General features: G+C 46.1%; 5 protein-coding genes across 8 annotated transcripts; 1 reads left to right on the top strand and 4 right to left on the bottom strand.

The window, feature by feature from the left end:
* Window positions 1-3,238: 3,238 nt before the first annotated feature.
* On the bottom strand, window positions 3,239-5,250 carry LOC136954204 (F-box/LRR-repeat protein 12-like). The gene is made up of 3 exons (XM_067247787.1): window positions 5,144-5,250; window positions 4,926-5,001; window positions 3,239-4,706 (listed from the first exon to the last, which is right to left on the bottom strand). The coding sequence occupies exons 1-3, from the start codon at window positions 5,242-5,244 to the stop codon at window positions 3,672-3,674; spliced, it is 1,212 nt and encodes a 403-aa protein (XP_067103888.1). The 5' UTR covers window positions 5,245-5,250; the 3' UTR covers window positions 3,239-3,671.
* Window positions 5,251-5,883: 633 nt separating this feature from the next.
* Window positions 5,884-9,166, top strand: cops6 (COP9 signalosome subunit 6). Its single transcript, XM_067247537.1, has 10 exons — window positions 5,884-5,945; window positions 6,485-6,610; window positions 6,799-6,930; window positions 7,127-7,215; window positions 7,327-7,389; window positions 7,531-7,578; window positions 7,858-7,972; window positions 8,082-8,174; window positions 8,404-8,504; window positions 8,653-9,166. Exons 1-10 carry the CDS (start codon window positions 5,903-5,905, stop codon window positions 8,791-8,793), a joined length of 951 nt encoding a protein of 316 aa, XP_067103638.1. The 5' UTR covers window positions 5,884-5,902; the 3' UTR covers window positions 8,794-9,166.
* Window positions 9,167-10,150: 984 nt separating this feature from the next.
* On the bottom strand, window positions 10,151-11,387 carry LOC136954454 (uncharacterized). Its single transcript, XM_067248088.1, has 3 exons — window positions 11,357-11,387; window positions 11,051-11,211; window positions 10,151-10,927 (listed from the first exon to the last, which is right to left on the bottom strand). Exons 1-3 carry the CDS (start codon window positions 11,385-11,387, stop codon window positions 10,151-10,153), a joined length of 969 nt encoding a protein of 322 aa, XP_067104189.1.
* Window positions 11,388-13,032: 1,645 nt separating this feature from the next.
* Window positions 13,033-22,712, bottom strand: mcm7 (minichromosome maintenance complex component 7). Its single transcript, XM_067247593.1, has 15 exons — window positions 22,524-22,712; window positions 20,736-20,815; window positions 20,247-20,411; window positions 19,922-20,046; window positions 19,560-19,740; window positions 19,271-19,408; window positions 18,827-18,976; window positions 18,610-18,724; window positions 18,290-18,421; window positions 18,062-18,145; window positions 17,121-17,332; window positions 16,644-16,909; window positions 16,157-16,325; window positions 14,124-14,233; window positions 13,033-13,586 (listed from the first exon to the last, which is right to left on the bottom strand). Exons 1-15 carry the CDS (start codon window positions 22,552-22,554, stop codon window positions 13,367-13,369), a joined length of 2,178 nt encoding a protein of 725 aa, XP_067103694.1. The 5' UTR covers window positions 22,555-22,712; the 3' UTR covers window positions 13,033-13,366.
* A 1,251-nt stretch (window positions 22,713-23,963) lies between these two features.
* On the bottom strand, window positions 23,964-27,122 carry LOC136954481 (myb/SANT-like DNA-binding domain-containing protein 4). Of its 4 annotated transcripts, none has more exons than XR_010878111.1 (9): window positions 26,842-27,122; window positions 26,091-26,288; window positions 25,208-25,278; window positions 24,897-25,058; window positions 24,753-24,805; window positions 24,592-24,648; window positions 24,327-24,392; window positions 24,093-24,212; window positions 23,964-24,018 (listed from the first exon to the last, which is right to left on the bottom strand). XR_010878111.1 is itself a non-coding variant. In XM_067248111.1 (8 exons), the coding sequence occupies exons 1-8, from the start codon at window positions 27,000-27,002 to the stop codon at window positions 23,986-23,988; spliced, it is 723 nt and encodes a 240-aa protein (XP_067104212.1). In that variant the 5' UTR covers window positions 27,003-27,122; the 3' UTR covers window positions 23,964-23,985. The 4 variants fall into 4 exon arrangements, 1 of the variants encoding a protein (XP_067104212.1); XR_010878112.1 differs by having other exon boundaries at window positions 26,177-26,288; XR_010878110.1 differs by lacking the exon at window positions 26,091-26,288 and having other exon boundaries at window positions 24,546-24,648.
* Between the last annotated feature and the right edge of the window lie 43 nt (window positions 27,123-27,165).

Here is a 27,165-nt window from a genome sequence, read left to right as displayed (position 1 = left end):
GACCTCACCCACCACTCAGGGACTCTAAGGCGCTGGCGAAAAGTGCATGGCGTAATAAGTCCAGACAGACACAGTTCGTTGCAAGGGCTTGTATTTGCCACCACGGATTAGAAAAAAATAAGAAAATAATAATAATTAGTGACAAGGGGATTGGGCCATGACGAGATGATTCACACCACCTGTGGGAAACTGTCAGACAGATAGATAAAGGTTAAATAAAAATAAAAGAAAGGACAGCAGCAAACACACACACAAACACAGAAAACAGACACACACAGAAAACACACACAGAAAACCCACGCAGAACACAAACAACACGGAACACCTATCCAGCCAGACTGGGGGTTGTAACAACCACAATGTAATTTATTTGAATAATTTTATGAAAAATGTCAGAAACAATGAATGGGCCTCATTCACCAAATGTTCTTAAGAATTAATTTGTTACTAATTACGCAGTTTTCACGAAGATTCTGGCATTCACCAATGTTTTCTTATTTGGGATTTGTTCTTAGGTAAGAACAGAACTTACGCACACCCAAGAGCACTCTTACACACAATTGAGAGCTATTTGCGCAAAATAAGTAGTTATACCGTTTTCGTCCGTTCTAATTTAAAATTGAACATTTAACTCCTTTATAATTTTGAAACTAATAATGTATTATTTTACACACAATTATATGTTTGTTTGTTTTAATAGTTTTTTTTATTCGCTTTGGTACCATTTTCACAAGTAAGGTGTACATTTTCAAAACTCTTAGTACAAAGATCCAAACTGATCACCCTTGTAACGCAGCTATTCTTTCAAAACTTGATGGAATGCTTTCAGTCAGTTGCATATGTTTTCAGTCCATATAATCATTGTTTTCAAACACAAGAGTATTGTAATATGTAATGGGAACATTTGGTTTACTCACCGAAACACAACAGTATGATCTTCTTTCAGTTTAGTACTTTTAACAAACAGTTCATCCAACAGCAAACAATGCAAGATACATGTTTCAAATCGGCCTTAGAAGTGCTGAAATTAATATGCCACAGTACTATGTAAAAGACCGATTACACAGTTTCACATTAGGCAATACACTTACATTTACATAATCTATAATTTCCAAAATATCCATCCTATGTGTAATCAAGTGAAGGATCAATGACGACATCCTCTACAATCATTTGGGCAAATTCGTTTTTATTTTTCAGATATAATTGTAACATAGGTATACTTTCTATTATGTAACTAAATCATAATAGAACATAACATTTAGTGCATACATTACATTAATGTGGATCAAGCCTGTCTTGAGCATTTGGCCATAGATTCTCATCCACATCACAATGAATGTTACAGTATCATTGTTCAAGCACCTTGGAAAAAACCTTTTGGCGTGACGAATCCATGCTTGACATTGGTCTACATTGATGTCATCACATGCATCATCCATGGCCTGAAGGAGGGTGGCACGCTCAAGGTAGAGCAGGTAGAGTCATGAATCGAGGATGGGCCTGAAACCATGCTTGAACTACCTCTGCGTGGTCAAAGCTGACATTGTCCAACACAATTACATAGGTGACCCCTTCACCTTGACAGGCCGGCTCAATTTCATTGATAAACTCAATAAGATTTGTCTGAGAATGACGCCGTTTAGTTTGAGAGCGTTTTGTCTGAGAATGACGCCGTTTAGTTTGAGAGCGTTTTGTCTGAGAATGACAGAGGTTTTTCTGAGACTGAAGCAGTTTCGCCTGAGTCTGACGACTTTTGGTATGAGACTTGACGCCTTTTCGTTTGAGTCTGACACTTGAGTCAGAGATCTGAGGATGTCCTAAAATGAACACCGTACTACGGTGCACACTCGTCCCTTTAGGTCGAGTGATCAGTGATAATTAGATGGCCTGGTTGAATTTATATGATGTTCAAGTCCAAGTCCAAGTGACAGTAAAGGTTTTATTTGTCACATACAACATTATACCAGTAAGATGAGTGGGATTGTTCTCCACTGGATCTAACAGTGTGCACACTAAGCAAGGTAAATTATTATAATTATTTTAATCCGAGGATGTCTGTAGAGTTGATGTGAACGCAATCACCAACGATTTCTCACAAATTCATTAAGACTTCTAACACGGAGTTTTCTTAAATGCGATTCCCCTTGTGGTTTTTTAAGGAATCGCATTTGAGACAACTCTGGCCGATTTACGACTGCTATTTCGAGTTCGGAAAGTCTTCTGAAGTTCAGAAAAAAATCCCAGATGAGAAAACGTTCATGAATGCCAAATGTTTTCCTAAATCCAATTCAGAAGAAATTCCTTCTTAAATTATTCTTAACTGCGTTCGAGAATGAGGCCCAATGTTAATAGCTGGGACACAATGTCAATAGCTGGGACACAATGTTACATTTCATTGTATTGTCTTCTGTGAAACAGGCAACTAATCTGTCTCTTTTCATGAAATGATTATGCTATGGTATAATTAGCACCTATCTCAGCAGATGTCTTCAATATGTTGTTGTGCCATATATTAAATCTAAATGTGTTAATTTCTCTTCCTAAAGCCCACTAGAGGACACTATTTAAAAGGATATTTTCAAAGATTTCTTCTAGGGGAACATGCCCCCAGACCCCCCTAGTTTTGCTGGGTCACAGGAAAAATAATAGGTTTTATCTAGGGGCTTAGCCCCCCCAAAAGTGGGAACCTAGATTCGCCCCTGTTGTCACGGTATTTATAGGCCCAAAGTAGGCTTATTCCGCACACTAGTTGTATTTATTGCTGCTGCAATATTTTGCAGATCGTGCCCTGAGGAGGAAATGAACAAAGCGTTATGATCACAGTATTGTGCTCACTTATCTTTCACCTAGGGCAAATAATCAATAATCAGGCAAAGCATAATTACAGGGTCAATCTGGTCATTCTTCAAAACTTCTTAGCATTATGGTTAACTTTCAGTTGTGTTCAATTATGGCTTTAGACCAGGGGTGGGCGACTCCTGGTCCTTGAGGACCGCATGCCTGCATGTTTTAGATATTTTTCTGCTCCAACACACCTGATTCAAATAAATGGTCATTACCCAGCTTCCACAGAGCTTGAAAACATACAATCATTTGAAACAGGTGTGCTGGAGCAGGGAAACATCTAAAATATGCGGCCCTCGAGGACCAGGAGTGCCCACCCCTGCTTTAGACCGTCATCTGTGTATTAGCTGTAGGAAAATGCAGAAATTAAGAGACGTTATTGTTTCAGCAATGGTTTATTGATAATGGTTTAATCAAATTTGCAATAGAAAAAGGTTCTACCACAGATCTATTCTACTGAAAGTAGCAGATAGCAGAATAAAGCATTGAGGACTTCAGTCTATTGAAAATGAATTCTCCTTTTTCACATCTCTTCTTAAGACAGCAAGTATCTCAGTCCCCTAATAAAAACATGAGTAATGACCAATGTGTCAAAAAAAACACATGTATACATGATAGATTTGAGCACAGCCTTCACACTAAAATACTTGGTTATGATTTCAAGTGAATTAACTAAAACAGACACAATGTTTAACTCTCTGGATGACAATGTCGAGCACTAGAGCATGGAGATTAGGTCTTAATTCGTATAAGAGGAGTATTTGTATTCTAATTAAAAAAATAATGTAATAGAAGGGTACTTTTCCTCATAGATACATGAATACCTAGTCTGAATTTATTGTTACAGTGCAATTGGTGAACACAAGTGCACACCGTGGAAGGAGAGCCACAAGTGAGCGACGTAGGCTAGGTACAGGGTCATTCTCATCCAGTTTGTCAGGGTTTTCACCACCCCCATCAACACCAGCACCCTCGCCACCTTCCTCTCCCCCTTCCTCCCTCTCCCCCTCCCCCTCCTCTGTCCTCTGCCGGGCCTGAAAAAACACCTCACAGAACTCAAGTCTTCGCAGCTCCTTCAGTGTCCTGCAGCTACGCAGCACCTGCATTTCACTCAGTCTGCAGCCTCTAAGACGTAGCCTCTGCAGGTCCTTGAGGCGGCTGGCACACAGGAGCCCCGGACCCACTTCCCTTCCTCCCAGGCTGAGCTCCTCTAGGCCCCGCCAGCCTGCCCCCAGCCCCAGGGAAGCCATCTGCATCTGAGAGCCTGGCCGCCCAGAGTTGCCTATCTCCAGGTACTTGAGCCTGGAAAGGCCCTCCACTGTGGAGCCAGTCTCCCTGGCAGCGCTGCCTCTAAGCCCTGCAGCGGTGACACGTAAGACGTCCCGGAGCTCCAGGCGAGAAAGCTTCTCCCATGAAGCCAGACTCTGCAGATGCTGGTCTGTGAAGGAGGGTACGTTGTCAAGGACTATCGTCTCTATGGTGATCCCAGACGTGGAAGCAGACCCTTTCCTAGTCTCAGCCCGACCCCTTTGCTGAGCATGGGCAGTAGATGCCTTTTCAGAACCGTCTAGTTCACAGGGGGGAATCTGTGTGAAAAACCCTTGTGGTAGCTCACAGCCACGTAATTCAAGGATCTGAAGGGTTGGAGGTAGGAGCTGGCAACTGCGCAGGCCTCTCAGGTCAGCATGCAACAGGGAAAGTCTGCGCAGGCGGGGGCACCTGGCAGACAAGGCTTTGAGCCAGGACTCTGAGAGAAAGGCCCCACCTCTAGCCGAGAGCAGCAAACCGCGCAGGCGAAGGCATCTCAACCCACAGCCCAGGTACTGGCGCAGGAGGACCCATAGCATGCGAGATGTCACCTGACCCATAATGGCCACCGAGGACAGGGAACACAGAAGGAGAATGGAACAAACACAACACAAAAGGACAAATGTGTTTGAGTTCATATCATGTTAAATAATATACTTATTAACTGAAGCACGGATGAAGAGATTACACGACAAATACGTATTTTAAGAAGCAAATGTAAACAAATAGTATCCAACTTGCTTACGAAATGTAAAATGAAACATTCTTACCCCTTTCCATGCTGTAAGATCAACAGCTCGCCACAGTCTTTGGTCTTTTACCAGCCGTTTCCATCTCTTACAAACTCTGAAAATGCATTAGAATTATATGACGAATAAGAACGTCTTGCCATGGACATGCACTGCAAGGAAGGTAGGACGTAGACTGGCGAACATTAGTACACATTTCCCTACACTAAAGTAGGAACAATAATATTACTTGCAGTTACCTTCCACTTCGGACAAGCTCTCGTACACTTAAGTAAGATAAAATATCAATTAAAATATTCTCTGGGAAGTAATCGAGGGTGCAAGTTTTAAAGTCTTCCATTTTGTAAACAAAGTAACGTTACACGGACGAAATATGCCGACGTACCAGAATTGCATTCAGGTCAAGAACCCTGAAGAAACGGTTGCTAAAGCGACTTCCGTACCTAGCCACAGTGATGCTGGAATCTACGACTGATGTCGGTTCACGGATTTTATAGTCAAATGTTCTGTAAAATATATAGGCTAGCTATATAAAGTCTATATGATTTTTTTCACAGAAGAAACTGACACATTTGTTAATTGATGAACATCCTCCTTAAATTAAAAAAGAGCTGTCCACACGTTTACTGTGAGATTGCGACATCTAGTGGCGAGAATTGAATCTCTGGGTTACTTCATCTGTTTCAATCCGATGGTTAAATTCAATGCTTAGCCTACGTACCCATAATATTTGTTAAAGCCAGAATCCTACACGAACAAAATATTGATTACTATATCTCAACATGTTAGGTCCTATATCCTATAGGCACTATTTGTGCAATTTGGCAACTGGTAGTAATGCAAATTCGTGGAGGCCAACTGCCATGAAACATCAAACAGCAAGAAGACGAACGATTTGGCGACCTTAGCGGCAGAGGTGGTTTCTGCATCGCTTTGGTAAACTTCAGTAGTGCCGTTCTACTGAATGCGCCTGCGTACCTGTCAGTCGGTCGGACAAGATGGCAACGATCAATGGTGGAGGAATGGAGGTGGATGGGGCAGGTTAGAGTTGTTATTCTAAAACATTAGTAATACTCCATATTCGTATTATCTGGTTTGCTGTTGATAAAACGTCCATTGTTTTATAGCTAGTAATGTTTTTATCCATTTGGTGTATTGTCATACCAACTCCCATGCTGATTATGTAGCTAGCGGCTAGCTAGCCTACTACTAGTACAGCACATTAGCCTCATCTCTGACGTTAGGGACCTGACTGTTGAAGGCCAGTAACTTTAGCAGGCTAACTTTAGCCAACGTTAGTATTGTTATATGTCTAAATGAACTGGGCTAGCAAAATACTGTGTAAAGTCCTAAACTGTTTGTCAAAACATTCTACAGCTAAAAAAGACGCGTTGCATTAGCAGCTAGCTAGATAGCTAAAGCTTGTTGTTGTAGCTAGCCTGTCAAGCTAACATAATAACTCAACAGTTGTTCTACTGAACTGAAGTAACGTTAGCCAAGGATGGTCACGAGAATACCTCAATCAGCCACCATAAAGCTGTGTTCATATCCCCCTTCCCTTCCTATCGTTCGTCTTCCAGCTAGCCCCAGTGTTATGGCCTCAGGGGTGACTGGGAGTGTATCGGTGGCCTTGCACCCTCTAGTGATCCTCAACATCTCAGACCACTGGATACGTATCCGTTCCCAAGAGGGGCGGCCGATGCAAGGTATGTAACAGTGGAGGCTAGCCTGCCTGGAAGTTTTTGAGAAGCCTATACTTTCACCCTGACGCTGCAGAGTGAGTCGAACTGGAAATAAAACTGGAATTCCAGAATCAAACACGTGACAAATAAGTTGTTTTGCACAATTCCTGTCTTGCTGTTACTGCTCCATACAATTGTTAACGTCTTTCCAGTGATTGGAGCGTTGATTGGGAAGCAGGAGGGCAGGAACATCGAGGTGATGAACTCCTTTGAGCTGTTGTCCCACACTGTAGATGACAGGGCACATATTGACAAGGAGTACTACTACACCAAAGAGGAGCAGTGTGAGTTTTATTGTCTCTGTCTGTCTGGACTGTGTCTTGGAGTTAAACTCATTTCTGCAGGTCAAAAGACCACATGATTATTCCTAGAGCTGAGAAGAATATTGTACCATAATATCTAAGGCTAACTTTGTTAGGGGTTGTATGAAACAAAAGCCCAGTCAGTGACAGTTGTGACCTGAGTTTCTTTGTTTCTCAGTCAAACAGGTTTTCAAGGACATGGAATTCCTGGGCTGGTATACCACAGGAGGCCCTCCTGACCAATCAGATATTCATATCCACAAGCAGGTAGGGCAGTGCAAAGTGGGATTAGTTGTACACAGAAGTAAAATAGACATGAAAAAGGAGCAAGGAATTATGTAACATATATGCTTATAAGTGTTCGTTTTTTCATTTTAGGTTTGTGAAATCATCGAGAGCCCTCTGTTTCTCAAGTTGAACCCGATGACCAAACATACAGATGTAAGTTTCTAATTTGTTTTAGTGGAATAACAATTTTCCGTTTCTTAGTAGCTGAATGGTGTGTGTGTGTGTGGTGTATTGTTGATGGCTATATATTGTGAAATGTGCTGGAAAGCTAAGATGCGTTGTGTCACCCTGCAGTTACCAGTCAGCGTCTACGAGTCTGTCATAGACATCATCAACGGAGAGGTATTCAAAGCTTCCTCCACACACAGTCCACTCCGTACAGGGTAGTCATGGTTACATTTATCAGACGCTTTTATCCAAAGCGACTTACAAGAAAGAGCAAAAGGTGCATAGGCAAATGATCATAAACAACGAGATAGCCCCCCAAAACAATGTGGGTAGCCAAAACATGAAGCATACGTTGTGAAAAGCAAATAAGAGCCAATGGGTAGAACCAGAAGAGCATGTGGTTGATGAAGGGGTTGATGTTAAGTTAGGAATGTCCATGTGTCTGTTTCCTAGGCGACCATGCTGTTTGCCGAGCTAACCTACACGCTGGCCACAGAAGAGGCCGAGAGAATCGGTGTCGACCATGTGGCGCGCATGACCGCCACAGGCACCGGAGAGAACTCCACGGGTAACCACAGCAACGACCACAGACGTGTTCTAGGTTCTAACTTTTTTGCCTAGGACGTCCCATGTGCCATGACCTCCGCTTGACGTGTTTGTGTGCCTGTGTTTTCAAGTGGCAGAGCACCTCATAGCCCAGCACAGTGCTATCAAGATGCTCCACAGCAGAGTGAAGGTCATCCTGGAGTATGTGAAAGCTGTGGAAGCAGGTGAGTCGGTGACATGGTGTGTGTGAATAGAAATCTGTGAAGGGGGTAGTTGATGACAGCCTGTGTTCACATCCCGATCCTCACCCGTGCCAGGACAAAACGGTGATCTTGTATCTCGCCTTTTTTCAGTTGCGTAATGTATACTGATAACTGAATCACTTCGTTGTGTGAATGTGTTTGTTTTTTTCTCCCTTGTTGTTCCCATCTTCTGTGACTCTGTATATGTAAGGAGAGGTACCGTTCAACCATGAGATCCTTAGAGAAGCCAATGCTCTTTGCCATAGACTGCCTGTCCTCAGCACTATAAAATTCAAGACTGACTTCTATGACGTAAGTGTCCCTTATACCTGTTTACATTTCCTTGTCGACGAACAGAGAAACAAGAAATTCATGTAAAATCCTGACCTAAATATGACCTTGTCTAATCATTTCTGATGAGTTATTGCTTTTCGATAAGTTGCCTTTTTGTCTCCTGCAGCAATGCAACGATGTAGGCCTCATGGCCTACCTAGGCACCATAACCAAGACCTGCAACAGCATGAACCAGTTCATCAACAAGTTTAACGTCCTGTATGACAGACAGGGCATCGGTCGAAGGATGAGAGGACTGTTCTTTTGAGGAATGGAGAGAATGTGTAAAGAACGGATGACTTGGAAGAAAGATGGAGTGGTCACAAGCACTGCAAAGTTTCATTTGCTTGTCTGCGTTTTTTGTAAACACACTGACACACACTCAAGTGAAGATTAGCTTCTTATCAAACTGGTTTACTGTTTTCTAAGGTAGCCCACGCTTTAAGTGTCTCAGAGCACTTGTTTGTACCACATAAGTGTACCGGAAGAAGATAAAACATGTACAAAATTACTCACGTAAGCACTCATTGTGTATGTATGTTGAGTATGCACATCAATGGATCCATGTACATGAACAGAAATTACATTTTCCCCTCATGCTTTGTTTTACTTTTACTGTAAGTAATAAATGATCTGCTGTTTTTTTTCGTGGGACTTTGATTCTTCTGTTTGCCAAATCACAGCATTGTCATGCATTTCCTCTTTTCCTTACTTGGTGTTTTTGAGGGCGCGTTCTCTGTCGTGTTCAGTAACGCAACATACGGTGTGACAGAAAACCAGCATCTTCAAATAAGCATGTTAAGTCAACTTTGTAGTCAGCATGGCTGCAGGTTTATAGTCTGGAGTTCAATGTGTTTCTCGTTAGCAGGCCTTTTGATGTACCGTGTTCTCGCTGTGCATAGCCTCTGGAGATGGTGTGGGCTGCAGGTTAGCAGGAAGGGTTTAGCGCTATATAAAAAGTGGTACGGTTTGAGTTAAAGACCTTACAGTAGTCAGCGTTTATATTGCTATTAAAACACAATGGAAGTCAACCTAATGACCACCACTCTAGTTTCTCCATGTTGCTTTACTAGTTGGCTTTCACTAGCCATGTGGTGCCAATGGGGGGGCAACAGTTCCTTCCATAGTCTTGCACATTTCCGGTAGCCACGTCTTCATTTTTGCTGTTTTTCCACCATAAAATCTACTGAGGAACATTGCTTTTGTGTGATAAAAACAATTTACAAAAAACACCTTTTGAAAGTTTATTAATGATCATGATAATGCTGATATCTGTGCATGCACAACACTCTTGTTACTGTATCATAATTATACACAAAATATGAATGGTAACTAGTAGGATCACATCTTTGTAATAACTTTACCATAGGTAAAGCAACATATTGTAACATCAGTGACACTATTGCCTAAGCACAGGTCATTTCTGTGTTTGAATTGTTAAAAAAGCACCAAAGAGTTAGCCCCCAGCACTACAGCTCTGACATTCTCATTGTTTCTGTGAGGAAAAGTGTATTTGTTATTTAAAAATAAAGTTTATTCACGTTGTTGACTTAAACCTTAAGGCAAGAAACAGCCTACCCCTCCATCTTCCATGACCTCCATGCTGCCCAGGGGGGAACCAGGGACTACTCACTGTCAGGGGCTGCATCAGCAGGGTCTGGGTACTGGAAGCGAGCTGGATCGTAGAGATCATCCCGGTAGTTATACGGGTAGGGATAGTAGTAGGGGTAAGGGTAGGGTAAGGGCAGTTTTTTGGCGATGGTTGCAGGGGGTGCTGGTTCCACCACCGGCTCTTCCTCTACCTCCTCAATGGGGAGCGCAGGAGGGAGAGGGGCCGACTTGCCCTTAATAGCCCTGGGGGGGTGGTCGACGAGGCAGTCAGGATCCCAGTAGGGGTCGCAGTCATACTCCATGCCCTTGTATGTGCGGATGGGAGCTGGAGGAGGAGTAGATTTCTTGGGTGGTAGAGGTGGCGGGGTAGACTTCTTGGGTGGAGGTGGGGGAGGAGGTTGGGGCTGAGCTACAGGGGCTGGGATCTCGTACTTCTGGGGCTTGCAGTGGGGATGGTAGCGTGGGTCACAGAGCACAGGAACAGCCCCCGTGGGGAGGTAGACGATGTGGGGCTTGCAGAGGGGATCCTTGGCGTTGCACAGATAGAGGACATCTGCCTGGGAGAGGGCTGGAGGGGGAGGGGGGGGAGGCAGTTGGGGCAGGGGTATGCCTTTTACTGGTGCGGGAGGGGGAGGGGGTGGGGCCTTGCATTTCTTGTCGGTTGCGGGGTCACATTTCTTGACGGTGGGCACTCCCAGCTGGTTCTGGAGGAGGGAGGCGTCTGGCCCGTATGCCTGCTCCAGGTGCCTCATCTGCTGGTACAGCATCCTGATCCTATCAATCTCATACAGCTTGGAGGCAGAAAACAGAGTAGGAAAAAAAGCAGGGATTAGTGAGAGAAAGAGACAAAATTATGAATCAGTTGCCATTTCCTCAGCCATATCACCCTGGCGTCTGCCCTCTGACTGGCTCACCCCCTCGGTGTGACCGATGCTGGTGTAGTAGCGGTAGTACGCCTGGAAGTCTGGGTTTCCTCTGTACCACCTGGGGTCCACGTTGCGTTTTGATCGCGAGCGAGTCAAGAAATGGTTGGCCTTATCTGAATCGATGCTCAATACATTGGCAGGCGCCAACTCTGTGGTGTGCCACAGCCAAGGAGAGACAGGAGGAGACAACTATCAAGAACACAATCTTCTTTCACAGAAACACAACAACCTATGCTTTGAAACGTTTTGAATCTGAGAGAAAAGCAATATTCCAGAAAATGTGAGGGCAGTTACCCTCTTGTTTGATGATGTCAAACAAAGACATTGCCTCCAGCAGACCTAAATTGAGATTTGAAAAATGCCTCAAATATCAAATTCTTTATTCTTATACTCGTTAAGTACATTATAAAACAAACAAATAAATTACAAACAGAAACTGACCTGGGATCAACATCAGACAGTATAATACCCCAACCAAACACGGTGGAGAAAACATGTTGATCACCTGCAATCCAGTCATCAGGTTTTAATTCTGTTCATGTTGAATCATTTTCAACGGGCTTCAAGGTGTATTTTATTATCTATCTATAATCTAACAAAAAAATGTATAAGAAACTGTTTAAAACACAAGAATAGGAATCTTTGTCATGCCAAAAATGCAAAGAGGAGTGAAATGAGAGACTAAATTGCTTACACTATTCAGTATGTATAAATTTAGCTCCATACAAGAGCATAAATAATCTAACCTTCTAAAAGGTTGTAGTTGGAGAAGACACACTCACCTGCATGATGTCTTCACTGAACCGCACTGATCAAGTGCGTTTAATATATGTGATCGTGTCAACCACTCTGACGCGTGGTTGTTTGGCCAATAGACTTAAGCAACTCTTGCAAAAATACCGTCCTCCCTTTAAAACCTGCCTTTAATACTGAGCTTCTGGCGCCAATTATGTAAAATAACCCCGGATTCGAGAAGCAAAGCCATAAAAACTCCCGACTTCAAATGGAAACTGACCGTTAATTCTGGGAGGAAAGCATCACCTGCTGCGAATAGAAATGCAGAAGTTCAGAAAAAAAAGAAAGACGTTTATTCGGGTCTATACTGCTATAATATATTAGTAAAACGTAATTTTCCATGTTATCTAGGAGCCTATATGGTTATTTCGGTGCCTTTTGTGATGAGCTACTGATGCAACTACATGATATGATTGGAAAAGTACGGACATTTTCAGCGGAACGGTAGCAAATAACCCATGAACACCTGATATTCGGTCGGCATGTTTGCATTAAAAAGGCATTCTGAAACATAGGCCTACTTCTTAATTTTGAAGAGATGCAGTCCAATGGGGAAATCATCCAGTTCGACAATAATTTTTGGGCTTTTAAGATTTATTTTCCACTCAAATAATATGGTATTACCCATGTACAGAAGTAAAAAAATAAAAGTAAAAAAAAAAAACACGTTTAACGTTAACGGTGAATTAGGCTACAGAAAACATGTCTCAATCTATAATGGCGTGTTTTAAACATTGCCCGCACTCATTGTAACATGAGCACAATCCCCAGAGGAATTTATTTTCCTACATTGAGACATTTTCCATAGATCTGTAAAGACCGTCATTCCCCTTAGGAGTTTATAGGTAAGACATGTCTACAGGTGCTACTAAAAGCCGTAATTACTGTCGACACGGCAAAGCTGCTCTGATAGCAAACCAGGTGTTTGAGAAAGATTTAGGTCTTCCCCCGGTATTTTCAGCATGTATGGACATTTTAGAGCCAGTGATTTCAATAGTGCCCCATATAAAATTTATCAAACAGATGTGTTCATTTGGCGTGAGAAGTACACATTTTCATTGCCAGTTTTTTTTGTTTCTTTTTACACAAATTATAACAATTACGTCAGTATAAAATGCCCAGTGGGCTTAACTGAACATATAAATTTGCATCTTTGACAGATGCAAACAGCCCCTACATATTTGCATTAAAAAATTATTAAAAAAGGTATACTTCATCTAAAATCCAAACGAAATAAATATATTTACAATATTCTTTATTTGGGAACACATGACATAAAAAAACCACAATAAAGTCAAGAAACAAACCCCTCCGTGATCCCATGAGCTAAATGACTGCAGAGCCGCCATGACAGCTAGCAGTGAAACCATGATGGGCATGAAGGCAGATTCAAAAAGATGGTCCAGTACAAGTCTACATAAGCCACTCATCAGAAGGGACGCTCGAAGTCTCGCGGGACTACGCTGGAGAGACCTCGTCATCAGAAGAGCCGCTCGAAGTCTCGCGGGATCAGACAAAGGTGACCCGTGTGCGGCCCTGGTTCACCTGCCACACGTTCAGCTCCTCGTACTCCTCCAGCGCCTCCTGGAACTGGGCGGGGGTGAAGCCTCGCGACACGCAGCGCTGCTCTGCCTCCGCCATGCGGACCACGCCCCCGGCACGGCCCGCCACGCCCTCCGTGGCCAGCTCACGCAGCAGGGAGAAGATCACGTCAGCTGGCCGCTGGGCCCTGGAGCAGACGAGAGGAAGAGACAGTCAGACGGGATGGAATCAAGGAATCAGAATCATCAAGTAGCTCCTGTTTAGCATCGAGTTTCATTCATTTAGCAGATACTTATTTATTTTCTTTTTTTATCCAAAAGGGTTTCCTTTTGTCTCCATGCCTAGAGGGATATACTTAAATGCTAACTCCACCCCTTGTACACGAGAGCCGAATCAAAACGAGCAGACAAGCCCAGAAACGTGTTAACTCCTTTTCCATTAACACGCTGTCGTGTCAACAGATAGCGCAGTAAAAACCCAGGAATTTTACCACTTCCTCCAGGGAGAGCAGCCTCTTTTATTACAGCTACCTGAGCGTCTCGTAAAAAAAACCCCCCCAAGGTCAGACCCCATCCCGCGAGGTGGCACAATCCCTTTCTAGAAGCATCCGGCTGGGTAGGACAGTCACGTCAGACGTCACCCAACCCTCATGATGGAGCCGTCTGGTCCTGGTGGTGTAGGTGGGCACCAGCAGGAGGTGCTGACACAAGGTGGTGCTACTGACCTGGTGGTGCTGGACTTGTCGGCCTGCAGAGAGTCCTTGGACATCTCCATGAGTCTCATGGCCTCGTTCACGTCCTCCTTCTCCACCTGATCCACTAGGCGCAGACGGGCCTGACAGGAGCCAGCAGAGGAGACGGGTTAAAGACACACATAACTGACTTGGAAAAAGGGGGCACTCGTCTTCCAAATGTACACAGAATTTCATCCAGAGTTTTTGGAACGTTTGTATTGAATGAGGGACTGGGGGTGTATAGAGGACTGGGGGTGTATGGAGTACTGGGGGTGTATGGAGGACTGGGGGTGTATAGAGGACTGGGGGTGTATAGAGGACTGGAGGCGTATAGAGGACTGGAGGCGTATAGAGGACTGGGGGCGTATAGAGGACTGGAGGTGTATAGAGGACTGGGGGTGTATAGAGGACTGGGGGTGTATAGAGGACTGGGGGTGTATAGAGGACTGGGGGTGTATAGAGGACTGGGGGTGTATAGAGGACTGGGGGTGTATAGAGGACTGGGGGTGTATAGAGGACTGGGGGTGTATAGAGGACTGGAGGTGTATAGAGGACTGGGGGTGTATAGAGGACTGGAGGTGTATAGAGGACTGGGGGTGTATAGAGGACTGGGGGTGTATAGAGGACTGGGGGTGTATAGAGGACTGGGGGTGTATAGAGGACTGGGGGTGTATAGAGGACTGGGGGTGTATAGAGGACTGGGGGTGTATAGAGGACTGGGGGTGTATATAGGACTGGGGGTGTATAGAGGACTGGGGGTGTAAAGAGGACTGGAGGTGTATAGAGGACTGGAGGTGTATAGAGGACTGGAGGTGTATAGAGGACTGGGGTGTATAGAGGACTGGAGGTGTATATAGGACTGGAGGTGTATAGAGGACTGGGGGTGTATAGAGGACTGGGGGTGTATAGAGGACTGGGGGTGTATAGAGGACTGGGGGTGTATAGAGGACTGGGGGTGTAAAGAGGACTGGGGGTGTATAGAGGACTGGGAAGTACTGAGGACCGTGGAAGGCTGCGCTATGCCGGCACTGTCAGACCGAGACAAGTGCAATGCCCTCTGTCATGGCTGGCAACTGCCCAAGTCTCCGCCTATCAACACCGGCTAGTCTCTCCATGGGGGGGGGGGGAGACAAGACAGGAAGAAGATTAGAACACAGAACCGTAACTGGTTGCATGGTGACATCACATCGGGTCGACATCATAGGTTGCAGGAGAAGTCTAGTTCCAGTCACAGTCAGTTTTGCATGGGTTTGCACAGCTGCTCCTACGCACACAGGCTGACTGCCCACCCTGCAAAGCTGACCAGGACCGGACAACGCTGGGGGCCCCACCTCCTGGGCGCCCCACCTCCTGGGCGCCCCACCTCCTGGGCGCCCCACCTCCTGGGCGCCCCACCTCCTGGGCGCCCCACCTCCTGGGCGCCCCACCTCCTGGGCGCCCCACCTCCTGGGCGCCCCACCTCCTGGGCGCCCCACCTCCTGGGCGCCCCACCTCCTGGGCGCCCCACCTCCTGGGCGCCCCACCTCATGGGCGCCCCACCTCATGCACAGTGAAACCAACCCCCTGCACACCAGCTACTGAAGTGGAGACAAACACAGAGTTTCTAGGCAGACGCGTGTACTGCTGCTGGGTTGTTTCTGCTGTTGCGCCCCCCGGTGGACGTCCATCAGAAGGGCAGGGCCAGCAGGGGTATCAGGAAGTGCTGACCATGCAGTAGGGCGGGTGACTCAGCTACCTGCACAAACAGCACTTTTGACATCCAAGGGCTAGAGCAGGCCACACGCCTCCACGTCCCCATGGTAACAGACGGGGACCTCGTCCCGCCTTACGTCACGCAGCACAGCACGGTTTCCCCGGCGTGTGAAAGAAGTGCTTACATTGCGGTAGGACGAACAACACAACTACCTGCACTGTAAGCACTTTAGCACACACTGGGCCTTAGGTAGACGACACCACCACACACGGGGCGAGCGTCCAGGGCCTGTTCCTGCAGGGGGGCGAGAGGGGTGAGGGAGGAGGCTCACCAGGGCGGTGGAGAGGCGCAGGATGGAGAGCAGGGTGCGGGCGGAGGTGAAGGTGGTGTCCTTGCTGACGCGCGCCTCCTTCCTCATCTCCACGTAGGCGGCTGTGATGTAGTCAGCCAGGGCCTCGGGCACCACCGGCTGCCTCTTCTTACACTGAGAGATGTAGCGCCTGGTGGAGGAAACACCAGCCGTCAGACTGGCAGCTGCACAGGACAATGAGCTCATCTGGCTCAATCTGCCACAGTTACATGATAATGTGCATAACCAACAACCACATTTTACAATGGTCAACTACTTATACAACACTTGTCATTACCGGAATATCATACAGGACTACCTCTGTAGAGTCGACCCAGATTGTACTTAAACACCATCAAATCAAGGGAATCACGTCAGCAAGCTAGCTCGTCGATATTAAAAGACACTTGTCAGTTCAAAAGCTAAAACGAGTTCCCGTTTCCCTACGGCGGCGTGGCCTTCCGCTGACCTCATGAGCTTCATGTCGATGGGGGTGAAGTGTGTGGGCGGCTGACGGCAGTGCTGGTGGACGTAGGTGATGTGCTGGGCGAGCCGCAGGTCTGAGTCTGCGTCCGGCTTGTCCTGGATCAGCCAGAGCAGGTCGAAGCGGGAGAGCAGCGCGGCGGGCAGCTGGATGTTCTGCTCGATGGTCTTGCGGGCGTTGTAGCGACCGTAGGCCGGGTTGGCGGCCGCCAGGATGGAACAGCGGGCGTTGAGGGAGGTCATGATGCCCGCCTAGCAGAGAGACACAGAGAGGGAGGGAGAGACACACACAAACACACAGTTACAATCCTGATAACCCATTCATTTGAATCAGGTGTTGAGTAGGCTGAACTGGGGGATGGGTACAGCTCAGTACTAGAGCATTTGACAGCAAATCAGGTAGCTTTAGATGCAAGTTCCTGCTAAATGAACCCATGATGAACCATCCAGGGGCCGCTCTCACCTTGGCGATGGAGATGGTCTGCTGCTCCATCACCTCGTGGATAGCCGTGCGGTCGGCGTCGGCCATCTTGTCAAACTCGTCGATGCAGCACACCCCCTGGTCGGCCAGCACCAGGGCCCCGCCCTCCAGGGTCATCTCCCCGGTCAGGTGGTCTCGCATCACGGCCGCCGTCAGACCCACGCCGGAGGACCCCCGTCCTGTCGTGTACTGGCCTGGGGGGGAGGGGGGGAGAGAGAAGAGGCCCCTTCAGTCTGGTTGTCGAGTGTTGGGCTGAAGTGGTCATTGCGTGTTTCCTATGCTGAGATGATGGTTACTTGACTTCGACCACGGAAATACTGACACAACTACGCACTTCTGATCCTTGACCTTCTGCAGAGGTGGTGAGGAGAGGAGAGCTAGGGGAGGGGAGGAGGAGAGCTAGGGGAGGGGAGGAGGAGAGCTAGGGGAGGGGAGGAGTAGCGCTAGGGGAGGGGAGGAGGAGAGCTAGGGGAGGGGAGGAGGAGAGCTAGGGGAGGGGAGGAGGAGAGCTAGGGGAGGGGGAGGAGGAGAGCTAGGGGAGGGGAGGAGGAGAGCTAGGGGAGGGGGAGGAGGAGAGCTAGGGGAGGGGGAGGAGGAGAGCTAGGGGAGGGGAGGAGGAGAGCTAGGGGAGGGGGAGGAGGAGAGCTAGGGGAGGGGGAGGAGGAGAGCTAGGGGAGGGGGAGGAGGAGAGCTAGGGGAGGGGGAGGAGGAGAGCTAGGGGAGGGGGAGGAGGAGAGCTAGGGGAGGGGGAGGAGGAGAGCTAGGGGAGGGGGAGGAGGAGAGCTAGGGGAGGGGGAGGAGGAGAGCTAGGGGAGGGGAGGAGGAGAGCTAGGGGAGGGGAGGAGGAGAGCTAGGGGAGGGGAGGAGGAGAGCTAGGGGAGGGGAGGAGGAGAGCTAGGGGGAGGTGGGGAGAGGAGACTCACTGCGAGGGGCCAGGCGGTCGATGTAAGACAGCAGCTGAGACTTGGCAACTCCCGGGTCTCCCATCAGGCAGATGTTGATTGTGCCTTGCGAGAGAGAAAAGCCGACATGATTATGAATTCAATCATCCAGCCAACACGATCCATCAAGTGCTGCGGCCGCAGCCCTTGGGACAGGCCAGAACGCAGCCCTTGGGACAGGCCAGAACGCAGCCCTGGGGACCGGCTCACCTCTGATCTTCATCCCTTTAGGGGCCTGCTGCACACCACCCACCAGCAGCAGCAGGAGAGCCTTCTTCACGTCCTCGTGGCCGTATATCTCCGGGGCGATGGAGCCTGCCAGCTTCTCGTAAAAGTCCTCCTCTGCAGCAGAAAGAAGAGTTAGGCTATATCATGCTACAAACCGGGTGCTCAGTGGTCCAAGATCATCTGACCACAGATCAAGATGTCTCAGGTTCAAATCTCCCCTACCACCTAACTGTACGTCGCCTTGGATAAAAGCGTCTGCTAATCTGAATTCATTATCATTACTGTATGTCACACACACGCACCTGTGATCTGCTGGAGCTCGTCCTCGCTGAGTTCCCCGCTCCCCAGCTCGTCGTCCTCGGTCTTGTTCATCAGTGTGACGCTGTGGGCCTCCAGGTACGTCTCAGACAGGAGACCCTGACAACACCACACACACCAAGTCAGCCAAACAGACAGTCAGAGCGCACGGTCACAGTGTAACACGCGGTCACGCCGGGTCACCCAGGATGGACGTCTCACCTGCACAGCCTGCCTGAAGCCGGTGCGGAGCAGAGGGAGGAAGACTCCGGCCACAGCCACGTGGTCTCCGGGCTGGGCCACGCGCGTGTTCTCCCCACGGGCGTAGATGCTCATGCTCCTGGGGATGTTCCCCACCGGCACCTGGTCGCTCTGGAGACAACAGGCAGGGGGGGTTGGGGGGGTCAGAGGTCACACAGAAGCAACGCATGCACTCATGGAACAGGTGAGATCGGTCGAGACTTTGTCTATGTATTTTTTGGTGATAAAGCAGAGTATCTTGTACCACAACATAATTGGGTTTAATCTGCAAAATAATGGTTTTAAATCTGTGAAACCCATTGAAAAAATTTAAAGAGAGGGGGGGGCTCTACAAATAAAATGTGATTCAATTTTAAAGTGTTTCCACACATCACAGGAAGACATTCTTCTCTTGTTGACTCTTACATGTTCCTGAATGCGCAGCTCCTGGAACTTGACGAACTTTGACCCTCTGGTCTGCAGGTACAGCCTCCCTCCAGACTTGTTGGTGACGCAGTCTTGGCTGGGACACATGATGAGGGGCATGAAGGTGGGGGACTGGATCTGAACAAACAAAAACAGGGGAATCAAAACAAGCATTTGCACTTTCATACACAATTAAAACTGCAGTCAAACATTCAAAAGGCAAGTCTGCTTTTCCTCAACATTTCTATTATGACCTTTAGCCTAGTTTGTATAATCATTACTAACTTACCGGCTGATAGGTTTCAGCACCGCACTGGTCACACGTGTAAGTGGCCACCGCCATCATGGGTTTGACCTCAGTGGCACGAGTAACGATGCCCCTCACCGTCACCAGGTGACCGATGCTGTCTGCCCGCACGTCACGGACCACCTTGGGTTTGTTGGTGGTGGGAGGTTTGAAGTACAGCTCACTGTGGAAGGGAGAGAAGCCGTAAGCTACGACATCCAACGTTCTCAGATTCCGGGGTTCTAGAGTGTGTCGCATCATTCCAAAGCCATGTTCCGCATCTAAATAATGTACAGGCTAATGCAAGCCCAGTGTAAGGAAGAAACCTCCACAGAGAGAGGCTCGGGGGCAGGGGGGGGACGTACAATCTCCTCATGAGCTCTGCTGGGTACTGGTTGCGGGCGTCCCTGTTGTCTGCGGGGTCGTGACCCCTTTGCTCGATCATCAGCCTGTGCTCGATGTAAACATCCAGGGAGTCTTTGGCCACCACCTGCTCAACAGACGGACGGAGGTTACTCCTGTCATAGCACACTGAAAGATCCACACACGCAGACCAAATGACATCCATCTGTTGATAAGTACAGCTCAGACGCTGCAGAGAACTTGATATTTCGTATTTCCTCATCGTTTACATAACAAAAAAGCTACGTAGATGACCACTGAAATTGATCACACACGTTGGGAAGCTACCTCTCTCTCGCGGTACTCTGGCAGCAGCTCCTGGATAGCGTCTGAGAACAGGGCCGTGTAGCGCCTGGCGTTCTCACAGACACTCTCCACGAGCTCTGGGTCCTCCTCCGCCAGGTCGTCCAGGTCCACCTGGAGGGCCACCTGCTCCCTGTGGGCCAGGGACACCTGCACACACACACACACACACACACACACACACACACACAACAGTGCTGTCTTCAGGAGGCGCCACACCACACTGTTCAGACCATGACTAAACAAAGTATGTTAAGAGCGGCTACTAAAATTCGGGTCAGAAATCGAATTAGTTTTAGAACATAATTTACAATTTTACTAATTGGGATGACAATTGTAGTGTCTGTAGGTGGTATGGGGTGTAACACTGACTCAAAGCAGGGATGAATGAATAATAAATGTGTGAATTAGACCCAGACAGCATTCAAGAGTGATGGTGCGACAAGAGTGGGTGCTTTTCAGCCTCCTACTCACAAGCTGAGCTCCATATTTGAACACTTTCTTCCCAGAATCGTCTTCACTGTAAAACTCCTGCAGGAAACGCTTGCATTTCTCTGAAGGATAAAGCATGATAAGACAAATTAATCAATTGTCTGCATTTAAGGAGATATATTACTTTTCATGCATCCTCAACAATGACCAATGTAGCACCCAAGTGACAAAACCCAACCAATCTCAATCATATTGACCGTTAGTACAACTAGTTTGTTTTTCAAGTCTTTATCCAAAATATACAATTGCCTTCTGTTCAAAAGAAACTTAAGAGAGATGTAAACAAGAGATATGCGGGCCTACACACAGGGAGCTAATTTGCCGTCCTGCGACGACCCCTTTGTTGGATAACATCCTTTAATCTCGATGAGTCACTATTGCTTACCGTACAGCAAAGAAAAAAACACGCAAATGCATCCATCATCGTTTCGATAATGTTCGTGTATTTTTCTACGATGTTACCAATAGTTTATAGCTGGGTTTGTATAATATGCATTATAAACAACAGACTCACGCGAACAACTGCCAATTCAGGGTCCATTTTTTTTTGTGAAAATACCCATCAGTTATCGAACCGAAACTAAAAATATTTTTTTAAATTATGATAGCTAAAAACGAAATCAGTACTTGAATTGAAGTATGTTTTCTACACTTCCTTCCCCGCTTGAACAAAAAAAATCTTCATCCCTACCACATTATTTCTCCGTTCGGGTATGTTTTGGTAAACAAAGCAGCACATGGCTTTTGTGCCTCGTCACTCAGACCAATCTTCCGCTATTCCTACGCACGTTAAATAGTGCTGCAGCTAAAAAATGCGCACTCAGTTAAACATAACTTGAGCATCGTCATGAAGTTGAAACGAAATCTCTGTGATATTAGTGTGTTATTGTGCAATGAAGCCGTGGCTATTTAAATTGTAAGCAACGCTAAATCTGGCTTTCCCACTCGCTTTCTTAGCATTTAGCTAGCTAGCTACAGCTAATCAAATCAGGAAGACTGTAGAGCGAGCTAGCTACCTCGCTGAAGTCTACAGTCGATAGCTATCCTAGGCTAGCTAGGTACTTCAGCACCACCTACTACCGTACCAAGCAGAAATAGACTCCAGCTAGCTGAAAGTAACCTCTAGTGCCCAACGGCTCCAGTTCCAGTTTTGATATACGTTTTAACTACGAAAGTACTTATGCATATCTCTTCATGGGATAAGATATAGTGCATTTAACGGCCATGTGAGAACCTACTCGCGCGTACTTCTTTGTTTCACGAGTTCCATCCGGGTTATTGAACCCATTCTGGTCAGGAGCACGCATGCAATGCTAGAACCACCACCAAACTTTCTGAACTAGTGTTAGCTAGCTAGCCAATTTCATGTGATACGTTTAAGTTATACAGCCAAGCACGAGAGGTAAACTGGTATTATTAGATGCCTTTAATCGTTCTTTCCAAATAATACAAGCCTCTGACAATTTACTCGGGTTAGTCGAATAGTGCGAGCGTGCCCAAGACACACTAGCCACTTTTATGTTTCCAAGAGCCTGTGTCCGGTTTTTACTGAAGCAAGTTGCAATCAATTATAGTAGAATACAAAAACGCAGGGCTTACAAAATATATATAATATATAGCTTTCCTAATGCCATTCTTGCAAAGATAACTGTACAAACCAACCACCTGTGGCCGGCTGCAGTCAGAACTAAAACTAGCGAACTCGCTAGGCTAAGTTACTAGTACGTCGACAAGACTGCATAAGTACCATGTGAACGTAGTCAAACCTACCTTTCTCAGCCAAATAATCCTTGGGGGCCATTATTGCTAATGCCAATGTTTAAAGATGTTGACTTTAAAACTATTTGTAATCAGAAAGTGTGTTATTATTTGTTTCGGCACAGCCACCGGAGACGATTATTCACAAAGTGCTCTGAAGACGGTGTAAAACTGGCGCGAGTCTGCCGACTTCAGTGTCCAATCACATTAGGAGCTGCATATGCCACAGACGTTCTTGTGCTGTGGCGGGAAAACTCCGACGAAAGAAGGGTCACGTGATTCAACAAACGAGTATACTTCTCGTCATCACTGGCGCGAAAAGTTGTGACTGGATTTTAACAGCTTGGTGTTCCACAGACCGTTTCGAACCACCTCGAGCAGATTAACCAGAGGTTAGATTTGGTGAAAGTAGGACATTAGATCTCAGGTAGTGTGGGACAGAGATCAATACAAAATCGCCTTCATTCGCCCAGACTTGGTCAGTAGGCGGTACTTTTCTACGTCTTGATCTGTTATGCCGAACACCACCTGCCCCGGAGCAGGCAATGTTTGAGATCACATATCAAGATGTATGAAGCACCGCCTACTGGCCAAGTGTAGGCAAATGAAGGCGATTTTGTCAATCGCAAGTCATTCCACAGCATCAACATTCAAGTAAAGGATAAATTATATTTTTCTCATACTGGCACATTGCCTGGATAGACGCTAAAAAAGGGCTTTCCTTTTTTGCACATGTAAATATTCACACAGAACAGTGGAACTGATGTGTCCTCCATGGAGTCCTTTAAAATACACATGTACTTTAATGTTATCTTGTGGCAGTATCCCTATCCTCACATGCTTCTGCAGATGACTTGTGACCATCAGTACATGGTCACCAGCATTGAGGCAAAGTGGCCTGGATCAGCCTTCCATGACTCTCAGACAGGGACATGCAGACATTTGGAGGGGCTATTGGGGCTATCAACAACAGGTGTGTTCGACTTCATGCAGCGCCGACGGAGCCGACAGCCCCCTGCGGCTGGCTGACTTGAAGCAGTGAATGCCAATAGCTCGTACCTGTGCACGTCCCTGCTCCCAGATCATTAGGGAGTCTGCTCTCTGATCAGAGTGCGAATTATACAATGACAATGGGGGGGGGGGGGGGGGGGGGTCCAAGTCTTAATTACATTTACATGTATTCATTTAGCAGACGCTTTTATCCAAAGCGTCTTCCAAGAGAGAGCTTTACAAAGTCCATAGGTCACTGATCATAACAACAAGATAGCCACAAAAACATTGCAAGTAGCCAAAACATGAAGCACACATTAATTAGGGGGGTCAGACCCCCCCCCCCCCCCCAAAAAAAACCCCGTAATTCCATCCTGGTTTGGACCCCTGGACCACCCTACTGGCAGGACTCACACAATGTTTTCCCTCATACACAACACAAATACCACAGCTTTTCTCCACTTGTTTTTTAAAATTTTATTTTTCATTCTGGGGGTTTCATTCTCTTCTCCCTTTCCTAGGAACAAAAAGAAATACACTTGAGTTTAATTGTTAACTACCCTGAGGAATAAAATTCAGTGACTGAAATACCTTCTTTTCATGCTCTAGTTTCTCCACCTCAAGCTGAATTTTTCTAATTTTGAGTTTTTTGTACTCTATATCCAGCTCTAAGGATCTTTTGTACAGGGTCCTCACACTGTCTGTTCCAACCTGAAACAAATTACATAGTTTCTTTAACATATAATAAGCCTTGTCCCTTTGCAAGGCTCAGTTGAAAAATGCAAATGTTATTTTGACCTGTTTAACTTAAGGTTAATAGTTTACCCCTGGTGATCCGCTTGGCCTAGAAGTGGAGGCAATAAACTCGGGGGGAGGAAGATTTCCCTCTTCCTGCAAAATTAACGTAATAGCAATGGAAGCATTCAATTAATTTTTGTATGGAGAACACTTGAGGAAGCCATGTCTCATGTGCATACTATACCACCATTACATACTATACCACCATTAGCAAGAAATCGATTCCAGACAAGTGTCCACACTCACTATCTGTGTTAAGATGGGCCCGTTTAAAACATGAAAGTGTGATCACCCCCAAAGTTCTCTCTGAGCATGTTGACTGTGCCTCCTTGTCATCTAGGACCTCCACCTGAGAAAACAATGCAGTGTAATTTTTAATGTGTGGTCTAATCCATCCACGATCAGCAACCACATATTCCATGCCAGTGTATACACGACTGGCTGTTCTATTACCTTTGTATGCAGCAGCGTGGGTGGTGACAACAACAACATGGATTCTCCTTCAACTGGAAAGAAAGTAGATGCATTTGACTACTCTCACAATAGTAAGTTTGAATTCGCGACCCAGTATTTTAACAACGCCTCATTGAAACGTACCCTTCACAAATATTCCTGTTTGGGAGCTGCCATTTGTGTCTGGGGATAAGCCCCATTCCGTTAAGGGGCCACCCTGAATCTGGGAGAGGCCCAGCTCCTCAACAGGAGGGTAGTCCTGTGGACGAGGGCCCCCTGCTGTCTTCCCCGCCTCTTTCCTGTTGGCTGCAAGCAATTTAAAACCCATTTCATTGTTCTATATGCATAAAATATCCTCCTAAAACAAAGACATATTAAAGCACTAGCCATGTAGCCTACATGTAGCCATGTAATTTCATGACCATGAGATTTGAAAGTAGTTTAGGCCTACTTACCGGTTTGAATTATGTTTTTGTGTTTATGCTTTATTTGCTCCCAGGATCTTTTCACACTGCCATGGTTGCAGCTGAAAAAACAAGGTGAATATGGTCTCATACGCGATAAGAATATATCCGATTAATATGATGGAAAACAGTATTGTAAGAGTCAAATCTACCAGTTCCTTATTGGGGGTATTTCAAAAGCAGGGTTAACATACTCTGAGTTGAGCACTGACTTGACCTGTCAAACTCAGTTGACAGTTGCAGAACAAGTGGGAAAAATGAGTTCAGTCAACTTGGAGTCTAATTAACCCTGAGTTAAGCTTGCGCACAAGGATATAAAAAGCCCTCGTCAATGTAACACAGATAACACTAGGCTATTTATCATGGCAACAGGAGAAATAAAGACTCAAACTGCCCATTTCTCCCCAGTGGAATTAGAATGACTGCTTTTGCCAAATATGAACTGATATTGAGGCAAATAATACTTTTTTTTTTAAGCAATGGGCTACCATAGCAGCAGCAAAAGAAAGTGAGTTGGCTGGCAGAAAATTGCTGATTAGTCAATGCACAAGTTTAATTTGGAAAAAAACTTTAATTTTGTGTTCCACTTCAACGTTTATATGTGTGTGCTCACATTTCTTTCAGCAATTCTACATTGTTACATTTAGTCATTTAGCAGACGCTCTTATCCAGAGCGACTTACAGTAAGTACAGGGACATTCCCCCGAGGCAAGTAGGGTGAAGTGCCTTTCCCAAGGACACAAAATCTTTTTGCACGGCAGGGAATCAAACCGGCAACCTTCTGATTACTAACCCGATTCCCTAACCTCTCAGCCACCTGACTCCTCATTTATGATGCAAAAAATAAATTAAAATTCTGAGCAATATAACCTACCTTTAAATTGTCAGCCATCTCCACACTGCCAGTAGGCTATTTGATGTTGAAATGCTTTATTTTATAAAAGTCTCAAGTGTGCTTACATTTGACATCCAATAGCCCTTTTTAGCCAATACTATTGGACAAGAGGTTGAGGCAGGGAGAACTGGTCCACCACCACCGCCATCAGGCTGAAGAGATGGCCAACGGCATTGCCTTTGAGATGGGAAGTGATTGGTAAAAAAGGATTAGGCTAGCATATTGTACAGACTGCTCGTTCCGTGTTCTTGTTCCAAACTGAGAGCATTTTGTGTCATAGCCTATGAGGGCTAAGAATAGGCTATTGTTCAGGTAAATGATTGTGCAGAAAACGGTAGCTACAGCTATCGCTCATAAATATATTCATCAGGGAATTATAGCATCGAATCGAGGTCTGATGACCCTCTCCCGACTGAGATTTCTGTGGAGTATTTGTGCTTCGAAATCAACTAGCTCCTCGAGAAAAAAGACGCGCCATGTCTGACTGACACATTCAGGTTTCAGTTGAAGAGCAGGATAAACTCGGGGTTAGTTGAATAAAACCTGCTAGCGAGCAGGTTAGCTTCACGGAGTATGTTGCCCTAGTAACAGACTCAGAGAAACGAGGAACTGGTTCTTTGAAACCGTAAACCCAGTTTCCATCAAGTCTGAGTTAACTAGGCTAAGTTTTCACTAAACTCGCTTTCTGAAACACCCCCATTGAGTGATATTGAGAAGCCTATTAACTTACGCATTCACGCAGTCGGTTATTTTTTGCCAGATGTCCTTTCTTTTTCTGGCAGCAGCAGCTGTGTAGCTTTTTTCCTGTATTATGTGTTTAAACTCTTCATATTTGTTTAAGATGATCGTTTTCTCTTCTTCAGTGAAGTAGGCTGCTCTAGACTTGTCCATGTTTTCGACTGGTCATACGTTGCTAACACCGTCCATTTTATGTTACCGCGCTCGTCGCTACATTGAGAAAACCTGGGGTGATTTAACAAGTTAACAACCACCGTCATGACCCTGCTTATGCGCAATTGCGGTTGTTAGGCTTAGTGAAGCCAGCTGACGAAAA

Source organism: Osmerus mordax, chromosome 12, assembly GCF_038355195.1.
Source record: "Osmerus mordax isolate fOsmMor3 chromosome 12, fOsmMor3.pri, whole genome shotgun sequence".
NCBI lineage: Eukaryota > Metazoa > Chordata > Actinopteri > Osmeriformes > Osmeridae > Osmerus > Osmerus mordax.
The sequence above is the reverse complement of the archived record's forward strand: the minus strand, read 5'-3'. Positions and strand labels throughout refer to the sequence as shown.

What these genes read in the sequence shown, in the direction of transcription:
- LOC136954454 (XM_067248088.1), bottom strand. Translation starts at nt 11,387, where the DNA reads ATGTCTTTGTTTGACATCATCAAACAAGAGG. An exon ending in TGACATCATCAAACAAGAGG is followed by an intron (nt 11,212 to 11,356) that starts GTAACTGCCCTC and finishes GGCACACCACAG; the next exon opens with AGTTGGCGCCTGCCAATGTA. An exon ending in GCATCGGTCACACCGAGGGG is followed by an intron (nt 10,928 to 11,050) that starts GTGAGCCAGTCA and finishes TCTGCCTCCAAG; the next exon opens with CTGTATGAGATTGATAGGAT.
- LOC136954481 (XM_067248111.1), bottom strand. Translation starts at nt 27,002, where the DNA reads ATGGACAAGTCTAGAGCAGCCTACTTCACTGAAGAAGAGAAAACGATC. An exon ending in CAAAAACATAATTCAAACCG is followed by an intron (nt 25,059 to 25,207) that starts GTAAGTAGGCCT and finishes AATTGCTTGCAG; the next exon opens with CCAACAGGAAAGAGGCGGGG. An exon ending in AACTAGAGCATGAAAAGAAG is followed by an intron (nt 24,019 to 24,092) that starts GTATTTCAGTCA and finishes TTTTGTTCCTAG; the next exon opens with GAAAGGGAGAAGAGAATGAA.
- LOC136954204 (XM_067247787.1), bottom strand. Translation starts at nt 5,244, where the DNA reads ATGGAAGACTTTAAAACTTGCACCCTCGATTACTTCCCAGAGAATATT. An exon ending in GAGCTTGTCCGAAGTGGAAG is followed by an intron (nt 5,002 to 5,143) that starts GTAACTGCAAGT and finishes ATGCATTTTCAG; the next exon opens with AGTTTGTAAGAGATGGAAAC. An exon ending in ATCTTACAGCATGGAAAGGG is followed by an intron (nt 4,707 to 4,925) that starts GTAAGAATGTTT and finishes ATTATGGGTCAG; the next exon opens with GTGACATCTCGCATGCTATG.
- cops6 (XM_067247537.1), top strand. Translation starts at nt 5,903, where the DNA reads ATGGCAACGATCAATGGTGGAGGAATGGAGGTGGATGGGGCAG. An exon ending in CGATGACCAAACATACAGAT is followed by an intron (nt 7,390 to 7,530) that starts GTAAGTTTCTAA and finishes GTCACCCTGCAG; the next exon opens with TTACCAGTCAGCGTCTACGA. An exon ending in TAGACATCATCAACGGAGAG is followed by an intron (nt 7,579 to 7,857) that starts GTATTCAAAGCT and finishes TCTGTTTCCTAG; the next exon opens with GCGACCATGCTGTTTGCCGA.
- mcm7 (XM_067247593.1), bottom strand. Translation starts at nt 22,554, where the DNA reads ATGGCCCCCAAGGATTATTTGGCTGAGAAAG. An exon ending in TCAAATATGGAGCTCAGCTT is followed by an intron (nt 20,412 to 20,735) that starts GTGAGTAGGAGG and finishes GTGTGTGTGCAG; the next exon opens with GTGTCCCTGGCCCACAGGGA. An exon ending in ATCGACATGAAGCTCATGAG is followed by an intron (nt 16,326 to 16,643) that starts GTCAGCGGAAGG and finishes TTCCTCCACCAG; the next exon opens with GCGCTACATCTCTCAGTGTA.